Source organism: Centruroides sculpturatus, unplaced genomic scaffold (genome assembly GCF_000671375.1).
Source record: "Centruroides sculpturatus isolate CEXI.00-Female unplaced genomic scaffold, Cexi_2.0 scaffold1547, whole genome shotgun sequence".
NCBI lineage: Eukaryota > Metazoa > Arthropoda > Arachnida > Scorpiones > Buthidae > Centruroides > Centruroides sculpturatus.
The window spans coordinates 66,418-83,300 of NW_019385769.1; the positions used below are offsets into that span (position 1 = coordinate 66,418).

The 16,883-nt window shown below is 27.1% G+C and overlaps 1 protein-coding gene across 1 annotated transcript in view; it reads right to left on the reverse strand.

Annotated features, from left to right (window-relative positions):
• The window catches only part of LOC111641954, an 80,606-nt gene that overhangs the window by 44,406 nt on the left and 19,317 nt on the right, over window positions 1–16,883 (reverse strand). Inside the window, exons 4-8 of the mRNA XM_023388207.1 lie at window positions 15,728–15,838; window positions 11,963–12,089; window positions 7,315–7,451; window positions 3,941–4,069; window positions 2,489–2,584 (exon numbers count right to left, since the gene is read on the reverse strand). Of these exons, the coding sequence (XP_023243975.1) occupies window positions 2,489–2,584; window positions 3,941–4,069; window positions 7,315–7,451; window positions 11,963–12,089; window positions 15,728–15,838 (600 nt within the window). The remainder of the gene's footprint in view (window positions 1–2,488; window positions 2,585–3,940; window positions 4,070–7,314; window positions 7,452–11,962; window positions 12,090–15,727; window positions 15,839–16,883) is intronic.

The following is a 16,883-nucleotide window of genomic DNA, read 5'->3' on the forward strand; positions in this document are numbered from 1 at the left end:
TATGCTGTGCAGGCAGCAGCACATAGCATGTGTAAAATGTATATTAGTTGAAAGTAAGCATTATAACTTCAGGATATGGTTTTTCAATGTAAAGCATATGTAAGTGCATGTGCACTTAAGTCAAGTGTACGCAAGTCCAGTGTATGCCTGTATTTTAGACTTTAAAATTTCTAACAAAAAAAAAAACTTTTATTCCTATGTTTACAATTTACAAATTAAAAGCAATTAAAAAATTCAGAAAGAATTAAATATTATAATAGTCAACACAAAAAATTTAAATCTAATTTAAAATATTTTCAATCTGTTTTTCAAAACAATTTATTTCTAAAATGATTAGAAAATACAGATGAAATAAACTGATATCAAACATTATTTTTTTTTTTTTCAAAAACTTTTAATTTATTTCTAAAATGAAGAAAAACTTGTACAGGTATATAAAATAATACAATCAATCTCAATTCTCAATGACATTATTGAATACCACAGCTCCAATTGCATTCATAGTCCAATCCACAACAGTGATGTGGATCTAACATAGGATACACAGAATGCACACACACTATCAAGCAGCCTTGGTTTGGAAAGAGCTCCATGATGCACCCTAATGATCTCAGCCAGAATCATGTTGACAGAACTGTATTAAACTGCTGGCTGACTCATGGATACCTCTTTAGAAAAAGAGAAAAGAGTTCATGATTGTCACATAAAACTATATCATAAATACAAAAAAACTACAGAAAGCATATTCTAAAAGACATAACACTTACAGAAAACACGTAGGAAGTGTCACATCATAAAAAATCATATATCACATTATATATGATTGAAAGTGTTTAATGCAAACTAACTACTTATTTCAACCTAACCAAATAGCAAATACAATGTTTCAAGAGCTTGCACACAAGCATAAACTTCTACACACCCAGGAGCCAAAATGCAAATACACATCTCAGACAGGCATAGAAAACAACATATCCATAACTGCCTTGAAACATTAGCATTTCACAACAGCACACTATAGAAGACTGCCATACTAAACATCTGACACATAGTTAGGAAATTCTTAAACAAAAGTTCAAACACAACCAGAATGTAAACAAATATTTATTTTCTGTAGTTATGCCTTGGCTTTGGTCCAGCATAACATTAGGCACCACTACATACTCCACCATCAACATAATACAGTGAAACCTCAATTTAATGGACTAATTTGAATGAGGAAGTATCTGTTAAAGCCAAAAGTCTGTTATATAATAAAATAGGTTTTCCAAATGCATGTGTTAAAAAATTGACAAATTAATTTATCTGTTTTTATTTATGTACATAAGTTTGTGTAATTAAAATTATGTATTTATGAAAAGTTTAATTTCACAGAAAAGTTTTATATATGTATTATTGTTTATGTACTCACTAGTTCTGACACTATAATAAACAAGTATATGATCTAAATTAAAATAAATAAACAAACATTTTTTATAAAATACACTTTAATTGTATTTAACTAAACAAATGATAAATCATCTTAATCTTAAACTAAAATTCAACAAAAACACAAAAAAAATTTCTATTTATTTGCCTTTGAATGATGATATATTGAAACAATTCCCTTGTAGTATGAAGTTAATGTTCAATGTCAAAGTGCATGTTTTAGGTAAACCTGCTTTGAAAAACTGTCAAATTTTGTTTGAATTTTGAATTCTGCTGTTTTTTTTTATAATTAACTCCTTAAAATTACAAAAATTAGTGAAATAAAGCTGAATTTTGTTATCTGATGAACTGCTAGCAAATGTTTTAGATTGTTGAGATGAAATCAAATCACTGACAATTTTCTTTTTGGGTATGTTGTTTTTTCTTCTTCATTATCTGCACTTACATCTACTAATAAAGCTTTAGGTTGAAAATAAATAACTTTAGTGAATTGTTGGTAAATGGTTTAGTCAATTAAATCCAACAATACATGACAAATTTAATAATGAAAACAGAAATCTAACTTATTACAAATAATTTCATCAACATGCATGTTCTTACATCAGTTTTGTAATGAAATTTTCATCAGCAAATAAAGAACTTTATAGCTAAAAAAACAGACTTGTCCATATTTATTATACCAAAATCATAAATTATTAATTTCAATAAATTTATCACTAAAAACATATTCATTAATGAAAGGATTATTTTTAAATGTAAATCAGATCTGCTTTCCAAATGAAATCAGAGATCAATGATGTGAATTCAGACTATCAATATATCATTTACTTCTAAAACTGAACATTTTACATACTAAAATAAACTTCCAAGCTAAATTTGTATTTAATGATTATAAAAAAAATCATAAATTATTAATTTCAATAAATTTATCATCAAAAAATGATTTAGTATAAATTTATTATAATATTTATAAAATTAATAATACTACTAAAAACCTAAATTATACATTTTTACCAACTGAACCTACTTATTGATCAAATACCTTAAAATTATCATTTACTTGACATAAAATATCAGCATATTCTCCACTTGTAATATCAGAAAAAGTTTTATACTTTATGTTGACTGATTTCCTCCAGTTTTGAAATTCTTCTACCTATAAAAATTTATTGTTGTGTTGAGAATTAGTGAAAAAAATGAAAGTTAATTTCTCTCTTAAATTAAATTTAAAAATATTGAGTAGGAAAAGCAAATTAATAATTTGTATTTTGAAAATTTTTTATTATTTACTAAAGGAATGAAATTTTATCATTGTGTTTTAGAGAATCACTGACATCACTATGTTTTAGAGAACACAGAAATCGTGATGACGATTATGTTCATTTCATGTGTGAGTGGTTGCGTTTGTAGGTGGTTGAATTCAGGATAGAGATGGTGCAGAGTCAGTCCTGACATGGCATCTTGACGTGGTGCTGACCCTGTGATCAATTTTGTAATGAAAGAATTTTTGACTCACCTTGTACATTATTTGCAGTTCATTTAATCTATATATCAGACAGTTTTAATAAAAAAATAATCAATAGTAAAACAAAAAAAATTGTTGTAGCTTAAAATACTGCAAGCAAATTAGTAGTTATAAATTTAAAAAAACAATAAGACAGTGCTTAAAATGTTTTTCACACATCATTTTATTTATTAGGTGTTCAGTATTAAACTGACAACTTATAAAACAAAACATTTGATTTTTCAAAATTTTAGTTTTTTCTAGTAATGTATTGAAAGTATTTTCTCAATGGACTGTTTACATTTTCAATAAAAAATCTGGTTCCAATCAAACATTTCATGTCAATGTAACTTTATATATTAGATTTTTTCAATATTGATCATTTGTTTATTTTATGGCCACTATACTTCATATATAATTTATATATCATTATATTCTCAAAAATGTTACTATATATCAATAAAAAGTAAAATATATATATCCATAAAATATAATAAAAATAAAAAATAAAATATGTAAAGAATTTTTTGTGCACAAGTTCCATTCAAATGTTCTAATGCCTTAAATGTCCTATATTTTGAATTATATTCTATTCCTTCATTCTAAGAAGATAACCTTTAAAATTTGGTTAGAACATTAGTTTCATTAACCTGAATTCTTCTGGAATCTCATGGTTGTTTTATTCATTAATTTTGTTTCTAGTTTTAGCTTATTTAAAAGATTTTAATCACTTGATCTCTTCCTAAAATGGCAATGAATACAATAAACTAGGCTTTGTATTTTTATTCATTTCATGTTGATGTCCATTGTTTTAAAAATCATATAGTTGAAGTTCTTTAAAGCTATTGGATATTCAGAGTAGTAAATTAAAAGTGATTTCATTTTAAAATCCAAGAAAAGTTTGAGTTCGTAACTTTTAAAATAATATTTTACAATATGACAAAAAATCTTTTTCTCTACAAATTATTTAAAAATTTGTTTATTTAATATAAGTAAGATTGTATTTACCTTCATTTTGTCATCCTCAGTATAGGTATAAGTCAATGCATTGGATTCCACATTATCATTATCCTTAAACACCACAATATCTTTTAGTGAAAAACATTTTCCTTTATGTATTTTTCTAAATTTATCGATCTTAAAAATAAAAAGAGAAACAATTACATAACTTATTACACTTACTGAATAATTTTTCTTACATATATAAAATATTTTGTTAAGATTACACATGCATTGTAGAAACTTGAGAAACTATTTATTTATTTATTTATTTATTAATTATTTTCAAATAAAAGGATGGATTTAAAAAATTTCATAAAAAATTTAGTGACATTAAACTAAACTCAAACTTCAATTTACTGCTACAATTTATTTGTCTCTGAAATTGGCACTAATTCAAGTGTGCCATTTAACTAAAACATATGACATATTACATATGATAATGAAATCTACACACAAGTAAATTTTGTATTGTCTTTTAAATACAAACTTGTGTGTAGATTTCTTTGGTATTTGGTGATAACAATGAGTACATTCCAGCATGAAGTAGTCTCAATCACAACTGATGTACTGGTGAATGGTTCAATAAGCTATTCCTTGAACATCTGGATTGTAAAAATATTTTTTAATCATTATGAAATAATCTTATATTTAATGAGCAATTATTTACTGTGACATTATCACAATGCCAGCCTATAATTTTTAATCATATTTTTAATTTATTTAATTTAAAATATATGCTCTCCACTAAAAGAAAATTTTTCAATTGAAATAACATGACTTCCACTTAAAATCAGAAGTTCATATATAGTTAATCGGAGCCTCCTGCCACTAAGCTTTCTGTATATGGTCTTGAATTTCATCTATCTAATACCATTTTTGAGATTAAGGAAAGACAGACAGATGGACAACAGTGGGAATTTATAGGTCTACAATTTTTTCAAATTGCAGCCCAATGACAATATATGGGATTAAAAAATATTACATGCTAACCTTGTTATTCAATTTTTATGACTATTTTTTAAGCTGCTAAATATAACAATGAAGTGCCATATTGTTTCATCAGAATTTACCATATCCATAGCCCAATGAGCGTGATGTGCATTGGTCACTGCACCAATGAATTAATTGGTACACATTTTAGTACATCATGGTTCACTGATGTGCTGTCTGATGCATACTGAAATGTACCTAATGACATTTCCAACATAAAATTGTATGTTCAGTAAGTAAATCATAGATACTGAAAAATTCATTTTTTAATATTTATGGAAAAATTCTATTCACAAATATTCATTGTGCTTTAAAAAGTGATATATCATGGGGGTCGGGGCCATCAAAAATTAGATTACTCAAGTTTATGGTAGATTTCTGCCACCAGGTGTGTTTTGTCAGAACACTGCCAACTTAGTATAAAAAAAAAACAAATAGTTAAGGTGTGAGAGTAAGAGTCACTCCAAAGTCCAGGAATGAGCCTCTCAGGAGGATGAATGCATCAAGTTACAAGAGTTTATTTTCGAAAAACAAAGTTCTAAACAAAATTATAAAACCCAATTTAAGAAATTGGCCTATTTCCATTATAGAATGAGGGGTACCTAACGGGGGGTATCCAAACTGCGTGCAACTTACAACATACCAAGAAAAGGGCTGTTTTCTCTTCCTTCTTTACTTTCTCTCTCTGTTCTCTTCTCCCTTTTCATCTTCTTTCTCCTTTATTTGGCCCTTCGCTAGGTTGGATGTCTCGTCTGGTCAATCCCCTGTCCAGCCAGTCAATCAGTCAGTTTCTGGATCCTGTCTCACTTTCTTCACTCTTTGAGTTAATTTTTTCTCACTCTGTGTTAATTTCATCACTTCTTTCTATTTTCCTTTGTTTTTGATCAATCATGCCTTAGTTCCAGAAGAAGGTGAGATAATTTGTAAAATGCATGATTGGTCATCTAGTGGTCCTCCTCCTCTCTTGTCAATGAGAAATGATGTGTATCCATGTGATACCATTGGTCATATAACACCATTGAAAAAGGGGGACATGATGGGCATCCCCTCATCTTTTCCTTTGCATGTTGTGAGATTTATAACAATTAACTGATAAATTTTTTTATTCTAATTTGTTTGTCTAAATTATTTTAAGTTGATTACTAAAAATTTGGAAAGGGATCCCTAAAATTGGAAAAATAGGTGAAATTCCTTTACACCATTACTTGACAGATAAACAATCTTGGTGTCAAGTTTACATATGCATCTTCTCTTTGAAATTTGGTTCTAAAGGGCGTTTTGTCTGATAGCTAACAGTTGTTTTTTTTTATACCACCAGACAGAACAAAAAAATAAATAAATAAAATATAAAACATAAAGTTCGTAAAGTTTAAAATTAAAAAAAAAAAAATTTTCTAACTGATTAATTAAAGTGAATACATTTTTAGCAAAAGAGTTAAAATAAAATAATTAAAACTAAAATTATACAGATAATGTAGTATAAATAAATACATGTATATTTATATAAATACAATAATAACAAAATTTTTTTTTGGAGGGAAAATGGTGGACTTCACAATATTTTAGAGGACACTATATTGAAGTTTGACTGCAGTTTAATAATAGATGCAATATTCAAATATATTTTTAAAGATAGTATTCTTTAGATATAACATTAAAGAATATAATTATTATATAACTAATAATAGTATAATCATTAACATTTTTTATTTGTTTATGTATGCATAAACAATCTGTCATCAATGACATTTACCACAATTTACTACATTAAAATCCATGTTTATATCAATTATTATAATTTTCCTTTTTAAATTTACATATATCCGACAATATCATAATGCTTTATTTGCAAAATTTTAAAGGATAATGTTTTATCATCCAATTTTTGTCAGAAAAGTTTTTTAGTTTTTGCAGGTGCATTATACAGCACTAAATCAACTCATCAAACTTTTGGAGCATTCCTCTCTGTCAATCTTATATTAAAAACCATTCATATCTTACCTTACAGTTTATAGTTTCCAATGTCTGATTCCAGCAAAATACAATTAATGCATGTAAAAACAATCAACTAATAACACAAACAAATGTTTTAAATTGTTAAAATAATAAAAAAGCACAAATTATTGTTATACTTTTTTCTATCTATCTTGATGAATATTAATTGTTCATAGATATTATAATATTCATATATTGACTAATAAACTGATTTGAATATTGAAGAATATGCAAAATAGAAAATACTAACTGGCATGCTTATAAAAGATGAAAGAAAATGTAAAGTCAGTAAAGAAAACTTTAAAATGTAAATTTAGTAAGACTTAGAACATACAATATTTATGAAATAATAAACTCCTTCTATAAAGCATTTTCATTATGAAAAATGTAATTACCTTCATTCTATGAAGTCTGACAACATCACCGGGTTCAATATTAGGAAAATTTTCATCTTGATTTCCAAAGATAAGGCAATTAAAATTATTAGTTGACTTGTCCATTATAGTTAATTCAATATATGAATTTTGAAATCCTGTTTTGAAAAATGTTTATGTAATTCAAATTTTTCTTGTAACAAAGTTATTATTATTATTATTATTAATTACACAAAAAAGAAATGAAAAAATATATTAATTTCTTTTAAAATCAAAATAGTCAATTTTAAATAACTAAAAAACTTCAAATTTTTACATGTTACACATATATTTGAAACAAAATAAAATAAAGATGTTTCCTATTAATTTTGAAATTTTTCATTGTTATTAAACTTGGGAAATAATAAAATATGGTCTTTAAGGATTTGGTTGATATTTACAATATTATCTTGATTAAAAGTGTATTTATTATTCAATGTACAGTACTTTATTGATTCAAAAAGTTAACTGATAAAATATATTTTTTAGAAGTATTTTATATATTTTTACGTAGTATTTCAAAATGTAATCAAGAAATTTTAAGAAAAAATAGAGAAACTATTTATGAACTAAAAATGTTCTGTCATTCCCTGATCTGATTAAATTTTGAAGTATTTTCTATAACAGAATATTTTTTCATGTTTTTCCCCCACATACTTATACAAACAGCTTTCTCAACCTCACCTACTAGAAGTTTCTTACACTATTTCCTCTTATCAATGTTCATGTTATATGCATACAAAAAAGCAGTTCAAAATTTGTAAAATTTGTAATTCTCAGAATATCATCATATTTAATGTGATAAAATCAAAGAAATTACCAGTAAATTCATAATACTTGGTATTGCTAAAATAGAAATATTAACTTTTTCATTTTTTTAAAATTTTATTTCAAGTAAATAATTAATTACAATAAAATTTATTTTATTTAATATTAAAAATATANNNNATTTAATATTAAAAATATATTAATAAATTAAAATTTTAAAAATTTAACAACAAAAATTTAAATCTTTAGCAATTAATATATAAATTTGTAATAAATGAAACCAAATATTAAAAAAATAAATATTCTGTAAAATTATGATTTCATTTTCAAAATTTCATATTTTAATTACAAAATAAAGTGTACAATAGCAGTAGTGGTAACTCAAATGTAATTATTTTTATCTTATATAATTATACAAATAATTAAATAAAAGGATAGAATGACAGAATGTGATTATATTTTTTTTTAAATAAATATATACTGGTACCTTTGCATGGTTGCAAAAAATATGTATATTCTGCAAGAAATCAGAATTTAAAACAAAATGAAGTTAGTAATTCTTTTTAAACATAAAATACAGAAAATAATGGCATATTTTCACAATATTACTGAGGTAAAAGTATTATTCCTGTCATAATAATAAAAAAGTAATACCAATTCTTGTCAATAAGTTTAACTAAGCAAAATCTGAACAGAAAATCTTTTGACATTTGTTATTATTTGATATTTTTTATATAGTGTTTGATATCTTTTATTGCAATTTTTGCAGTTAAACACAATCAATTAGTTACTTCAAATTTAGACAAGTTATATATGAATGAATCTGAAACTGTGATTACTTTTTCTTCATGATTACATTATTTTTCAGGTAATAACTACATATCATGAAAATCTTAAATCACCAGTAAAGAACATTAATTTTCAGATAAATGTTTTTATTTATAATTATCAATATGTTCTCTCTCCTTTTTGTAATACATTGTCCTTTTTTATTATATTCCAATTTTGGAATGTTAGAGAGATCTGAATATGATTTTAGTAGTTAATTGTAAACAAAAATGTTTGTCTGAAAATTAAGTATATTAAAGTAAAGAACTTTAATAGTACTGGTGATTTAAGGTTTTTATGGTGTGTAATTGGGCTCCAATTTTCAAACTGTAGACCTATAATTATCACTGGCATCCATCTGTCTGTTGCCATCTGTCCATCCTTTGTTAATCTCAAACAGAGTTAGATAGATGAAAGTCAAAACCAAATAAGGAAAGCTTACAAGCAGGAGATTATGCTTAGGACAGGAGGTCCCCAATTAATTATATATGAACTTAGTCTGTATTGGAAATCACGTTATTTCAACTGAAAAATTTTCTCCAGAATGGAGTTAGATGACTAGTATGACTCTATTGTTATTAGAAAAATTATGATGTACAAGGGCAAGATACTACTAAAATCAAGAGCATATACAGTCAAACTTCAATAGTACAAACTTCTATATAGCAAATTTCTCTGTATAATAAATTTTTGCATTGTACGCCGCTATTTCAACCAAAAATGTAAGTAACATTGCTTCTATAAGAAAGTTAAATTTCTACATAACAAAACTTTTTTTAATTTGTAAAGACCATCAATCATTAAAAGTCGATTACTCCATTTGAAATGAGTTCAAATTTAGGTTCAATTTCAGGTATCAATCTGTAAACTCTTTGTAAAACTGCAGTAATAAATACTGATTATTAGCTTTTAAAACCATATAATCTGCCCCACATAGCTATCATCTGTCAGAGCATTTGGACCTAAACAATTTACAATTAACAAATGTTTTAGAGAGTACAGTATTACAGCACTGTACAGTATTTATGCATTAAAATAAATAAATTTAATACTGTATTATATAGTATTTCTTAGTAATACTGTAACTTATGGTTAACATATTTCTATCGAGAAAAAATGAATGTACTATATAAATTTTTGGATGATCAGAAAATCCTGACATTTGCCAGTATCCCTTGATAAAAGCCAACAATATGGATATTTCATTAGAGATTTTGGATTTTTACTACTCAATACCAGTAAATTCCCAGATTTACTGGCAATTTCTAAGAGTTACTGGACTTTGGACTTTTACAGTAACATATATACATGGCAAAACTGTTTCTGACAAACAACCATCTGCCAAGACTGCTAACTGTGAGAAACTGTTCTTGATACATCAGTAGCTTATCAGCTATGTCTCACCTCATTTGGATGATTCATTGGAATGGAAGGCTGCTCATTGCATAACTTCATCCACATTGCAGTGGAGCCCATCTCACTTTTAGTAGCTGTCATTTCATTTTTCTATAAGAAGTGTGCTTCCATTCAAACATTTCAGTCAGTCAGTGAGATTAAAGTACATTTGTCCTTATAGGTTTTAAGTTGAAAATTTGAAAGTTTTGAATGAGGTTAGTTGTCAGGTTACATTTATTTATAGATGCTCTGGAGTAGAGGTATAGATTACAATATTTTAAAGCACTTGGAAATTTATATGTTCAAACATAAACACACACACATATTTATATAACACATGAATTTCAATGATGCATTCCTATAACATCTATTTGAAATAAAATTATTTTGAAACAATTTAAAACAGCATTATACAGCAAAATTATTACTAAAAACATCTCAAAACCTGATGTCTTTAGTAATAAACCAAACAATCACTGTAATGAATCAAGCTACTTTACCATTACTATTAATAATCATTAATAGCAGCAGTAAAGTAGCCTAATTAATTAGAGCTTATTATTAAAATAGCATTTAGATTATTTTTCTATAATACAGTAGAGTCTCAAAAACTCGGCACTCGATAACCCGGCAGTCCGGATGACTCAGCCACACCCTGGCAAGGCGAAAAAATCCTTAGTTAATTAATTTTCATTATAGACAGCTTTGTGCCTCATAAAGTATTTTTCTGAGATCTGTCTTATCAGGTAAATTACTGTACACAGTGTATTCATTAATTTTCATTTTCATGTAGTAAAGGCTCTATGCCCAGGGTGGCCAAGCTCTTTGATAGTCCGAGCCATTTTTCAAAATTTGAAATTTTTCACGAGCCGCAATTAAATATGTATTAAAAAGGTATGCAAAAAATTTCAGATTACAAATTGTATCCGTAGCAAGAGTGATACAAATTGTTTCCTCCAGAGCACAATGTCAACTGTCCATTGCAATGACAGCTTACAAATTCAAAATCGGTCTGGAGTCGGTCGATAACGGACGATTATGCCACTGTTTATATTCGTTTGCGCACTTTTTGATGAGTCATATCATTCTTAACTTGGACGGAAATGAAATTTGTTACAACGTTGCACTTAGTCTTTCATATTTGTTGTTAGTAATTTAAAAGACATTTTGAAACACATACGGAACGATAACAATTTTTTAAAATATAATAACACAAAAATGAAAAGGGAACTCAGGTACATTTATCAAGAGCCACAAATAATCCTTCAAAGAGCCGCATGTGGCTTGCAAGCCGCAGGTTGGCCACCCCTGCTCTATGCCTTCATAAAGGACGTACTTTTCCTTTGTTTAAGGGTATTTGGGCAGTTTATTCTCTGTTGTATTCTCAAGTAACCAATACATACAAGTACAGTACAGTATTTTCTGAGGAAACACTTGTACTTATTTTTTTTAACCCCATTCCCAATAACCAAGCATTTTCACAAACTCGGCCACCCTTCAGCCAAATAAACTTCGGTCCACATTAGGCCGTGTTTTAGAGACTCTACTGTAATTAAAAATTGTATTTGGAATGTATAACAACTAAAACATAATTTTCATTAGAATTATAAAATACAGCACAGATATTTCATTTACTTACTTGAATTTGAAACAATTTCACAATGTGTAACTAAACCATAAACATTGTGTCGTTTATTAGGATCTATATTATATTCTTCTATAGCTTCCTGTAATGTATTATACACATATGTTCGAGTTTTTGATGCCTGAAAATAATAATGTAACATTAAAATAATGTAATACATATCTTTTAAACAAAATTTTTAACATTAATATAAAGTACATAAAAATAAAAAGATTATGATTAAGTAATATATCATGTATAAATTCTAGTATATAAAATACATGTCTGTATTAAAGAAATCAAAAGCCACAAATAAAAGACTTTATAAGAATAATCTTTTAACAAAATTAAATTAACTTTTAAAACCTACAATGAAAATAAACAAGTTAAAATTCAATTATAAAACATAAGATTAGTGAAACCTCATGTCTTTTTTCTTCCAATAGCTGTACTAAATCAAGATTTATAATAAACAGATATCCAAATACATTAAAATTTATAAAGAAAATAGATATAAAGTTAAATTAAAAAAAAACAGGATGATAAATATGTATCCTTTCCTTTTATACAGGATATATTAGAGAAATATAAAAAATATTTTATTAAATTTGATATAGTATTGGCTACAAATAAGCTAAAGAAAAAAGTGAATTAAAATGTAAAGTTTAATGATCAAATTTAATCACAAAATATAAATTTTTCAGGTGTTGTGTATAAGTTAAATTGTACTTGAAATAAAAAAATGTATTATATAGAAGAAACAAAATGAATACTGAGAGTAAACTGTAGGAGCATGAAGCAGCCATTCAGTTAAAATATTATCAGTCTCCATGGTTCCCTCATTGTGAAGAGAATGTATGTAGAATTGATGTCGGTAATATTAAAATATTATATAGAAAAAAGATGTACAGGTAACCCCCGTATAACACGGCACTTCTATAGCACGGATTCGCTCTAACACGGTTCGAGAATTGGTACCATCCCCCGTATAACACGGTACTTTTATAGCACGGATTCACTCTGACACGGTTCGAGAATTGGGTAAAACCCTCGTACAACAGGAAATGTAATAAATTTTTACATACTTAAGTAATAATAGTTCACGAAAATTATTATTTTCGTGAACTATTAGTACTTAAGTATGTAAATTTTCTCTTCTCGCCTTCTGTCGATACACGTGGTCCTTCTCGAAACTTGTTTCAATGTTGCCAGATCGCGACGCTTCTGCTTCTGATGTTGCCGAATGTTTTTCCCTTATTCCATACTTGCTTTATTCTTCATAAGTGCTTAGCACCATATAAGGAAATTTATAAAGACCTTTTAACTAGAAGCAAGCAATCTAAAATTACATACATTTTGCAAAAGGTAAAGCATGGATCTGAAGATAATGCAGAAAAATGCTCAGAGGATAAGGATAACTTGCCAAAAAGAAAACGCTCTCGGTTAATTAATAGTGTTTTTAGTGATGACGAAGAAAATATTGTTTAATTTATATTAATATGTATCACTTAAGAAAATTTTAATGAAGATATTTAACTTAATTATGAAAATATAGTAGCATGTTTTTAATTTTTGGAACCTAACCCACCTTTTCGTATTAGTTCTTTGTTTCGTATAACATGGATTCGCATAACACGGCAATTTTTTGGAACATAACTACCGTGTTATATGGGGGTTACCTGTATCTTTAAACCATTGTAAAAATGGTTTAAAGAGCATATCACAATAATACAATGTAAAAATCAGCTTAATTTAAATAATGGAATGGAGATTAATCCCATATGGTATGACATAATATCAACCATAAAAGAAATTGTAATTATATAATAGGGGTAAACAAAGTTAAATGACTATTGTGTCAGAAGGTTAGTGTTTAGTTGTGTTGTAGATGCATAACACCATGACAATCCAAGAAAACAGTCAACACAACCTTGATTTTTGACTGGCTTTTACATTGTCTTTTCAGCCCATGTCAAAGCCAGTCAAAAATCGAGGTCATGTGTGATGCTTTTGAGTGCCATTCACTCTGATTGTTGAGCTGTTTTGGTATCAAAAGCATAAATCCATGTTTCATCACCTGTAATGATGCATTTTAAGAATGATTTGCCTTGAGAAAGCATTTTCTCTGCCACTTGAACACTTTGTTGTTTTTAGAAAAAAATTTAACGTTTTTGTAATGACTTGAGAAGCAATATGCTTCTCAAGTCATTACAAAAGTCCAAATGATCTTTTAAAATTTCATTTCTAAAGTCCAAATGATTTTTTAAAATTGCTTGACAAGATCCAACTGTTACTGGAACATGTTCAATAATGTCCTAATTGTTATACAACAATCACTGAACACCAAATCTCTGACTCAGTTGAAGTGGATGGTCTTCAGCACATTCTATGCCTTTCTTGAACATCTTGTATGACTCAAAAACTCTTGTTTTTGATAGACTATCACCACCAACATTTTTGCAGCAGTAATTCCATTGCAAAAACAAAATTTAATGCACATTCTTTGTTCAATTAGACTTGACATTTTGAAAATTGCCAGTGCAAAAATTCATAGCAAATACATGATTGTTTTGTGTGAAAAACGAAAACAGACAATGACATCAAATTGCTGCTAGATATTGATAAGTAATACGAAATAAGAAAAAAAAAAACAACAATGGCATCCTCTTGCACATATGCAGTTTAAATGAACTGTTCTGAATAATTTTTTATCACAGTATTAAATCAAATATAATTACTGATTTGCTAAACAAATTTAATATTTAAGCTTTCTTATATTTATAACTTAAAAATAAATTCTTCAATTAATTTATTTATTTTTCAAAAACTTCAATTAAAAACTATAATTTACAAAAATAAAATTTCTTTAGAATAATTAGTATTAAAATATAAGTAATTGTGACATTAAAAAATGTTTATAAAACATTCATATACCATATTTTACAGACTATAAGACGCACTTTTTTCTTCAAAAAATTGCCTCCAAAATTCAGGTGCGTCTTATACTCGAAATTAATATAAAAATGTCCAGTGTTTGATTTAAAATTCCCGTGTCTTAAAAATGGCCATATATTTGATGCTGCGGGAAACCTACCTCTATATGGCAACATTGAATTCAACTGGCAGCAGCAGTGCACCAATGTGACGAACATGAGTTGTGGAGTGTCGGGATAGAATTGTCTGGACACACAATTCCCGCGCTTTTTCTCTTTTCAAACAAGCAATGGTTGTAGCCATAGAAACTCAGATCATGAAATGACCGGTGGTTCTGAATCCATGACCGCAGATTGGCCAGCGATCATTGTGTGACCACGTACAATCAGCGAATGTCTGATAGCGCTACTAAGCATTGATTGGTGGATCAGTGTTTGCTTCAATCCGTATAAAAGGATTGAATTTAGGTGGTAAAAATGTTATTTTTTTAAAAAATTGCTTAAAAATTAAGATGAGTATTATAGTCTGTGAAATACAGTATTTGCCAGTGATTAGGAAAGTAGTCAAATTAATATATTTTTTGTTTTAAGATATTTTTATTTTTGAGTTTGTAAAAATTAAAAAAAATGTATGATCATAAAAAGAAAACAAATGTATTTTAATGTGATTGTAAAATTTTACAAATAGTTTGTGAAATAAATTCAATGATTTCCTATTTTTGACTTAGGTCAATTTCATAATCACCAGCATATGTATAAGTAAATGTTAGTTCGTTGTCAGAACAAATGNTTTAATGTCCATTACCAAAAAAAAAAAAAAAAACAATAATAATAATTCTAATTTTACCCAAATTTTAGAATTTTCTGCAGGCTTCACTAAAACTTGGTAAGGTAAAACATTTGTATCACCTTTGGCAGTCAAATGTTCCGTTATAAATCCACAAAAAGCAATAAAACTCTGCAGGGAAAAAAATTATTTAAACAAATATGAGTGAATAGCCATAAAAATAATATAAGATAGGCTACACATTAATGATATCATTATGACAAAACTTTGTTTCTATGTAATCTGATAAGAATTCTGCTTATCAAAATATCTTCTTTGTATATCTATATAAAGGTCAAAATTAAAGTGAAATTAAAGTGGTTAATTTTATCTTTGAAATTCATATGCAAATTTAACTTGAAGTAAAGTATCACAAATGGGTAATCACAGAGATAGCAAAGTTGATAATTNTCTATATAAAGGTCAAAATTAAAGTGAAATTAAAGTGGTTAATTTTATCTTTGAAATTCATATGCAAATTTAACTTGAAGTAAAGTATCACAAATGGGTAATCACAGAGATAGCAAAGTTGATAATTAATTTTGTGCATAACAGAACTAATGTATGTTACACATTAACACAAATTATTAAAAAAAAAAACTCTACTTAGCACTAAATGCAATTTGTTTCAATTCAATTGTTATCTTTTATATACTATTGAATTTGAAATTACTATTTTAAATCAAAACAAATAAATTTAAAAAATTTTTACTATATAGCATGGGTTCCCAACCTATGGGTCGCGACGGGTTTTCTGTGGGGTCGCCAACTTATGCAGTAAAGTAAAAAAAGTTTCAACTATAATGCAATATTTATTTTTAATGGTGTCTTGAAGTTTGAATAATTTCATATATTTTTTAAAAATTAAAATAAGTGTAATCTGGGTACGCAATTCTGTCACAGTTGGTTGAAACATGTGTTTAGAGTTTTGAGAGGAACAAATTAAATGTTGAGAATGACATGAGGTTGGCGTTAACAAAATCTCACCCGTGAATTTTGAGACTGGTTAATAACATGCAATTTCAACCATCGAATTAAATTAATTATTAAACATAATTTAAAATAAAATTATACTAAAAAACTAATTTCATTGTTTTTTTAATTACCTTATTAAAAATACCTTTTTCAATTGTATCGGGGTCGCGGGTCACTTGGCTTTTATAAAAAGGGGGTCGCC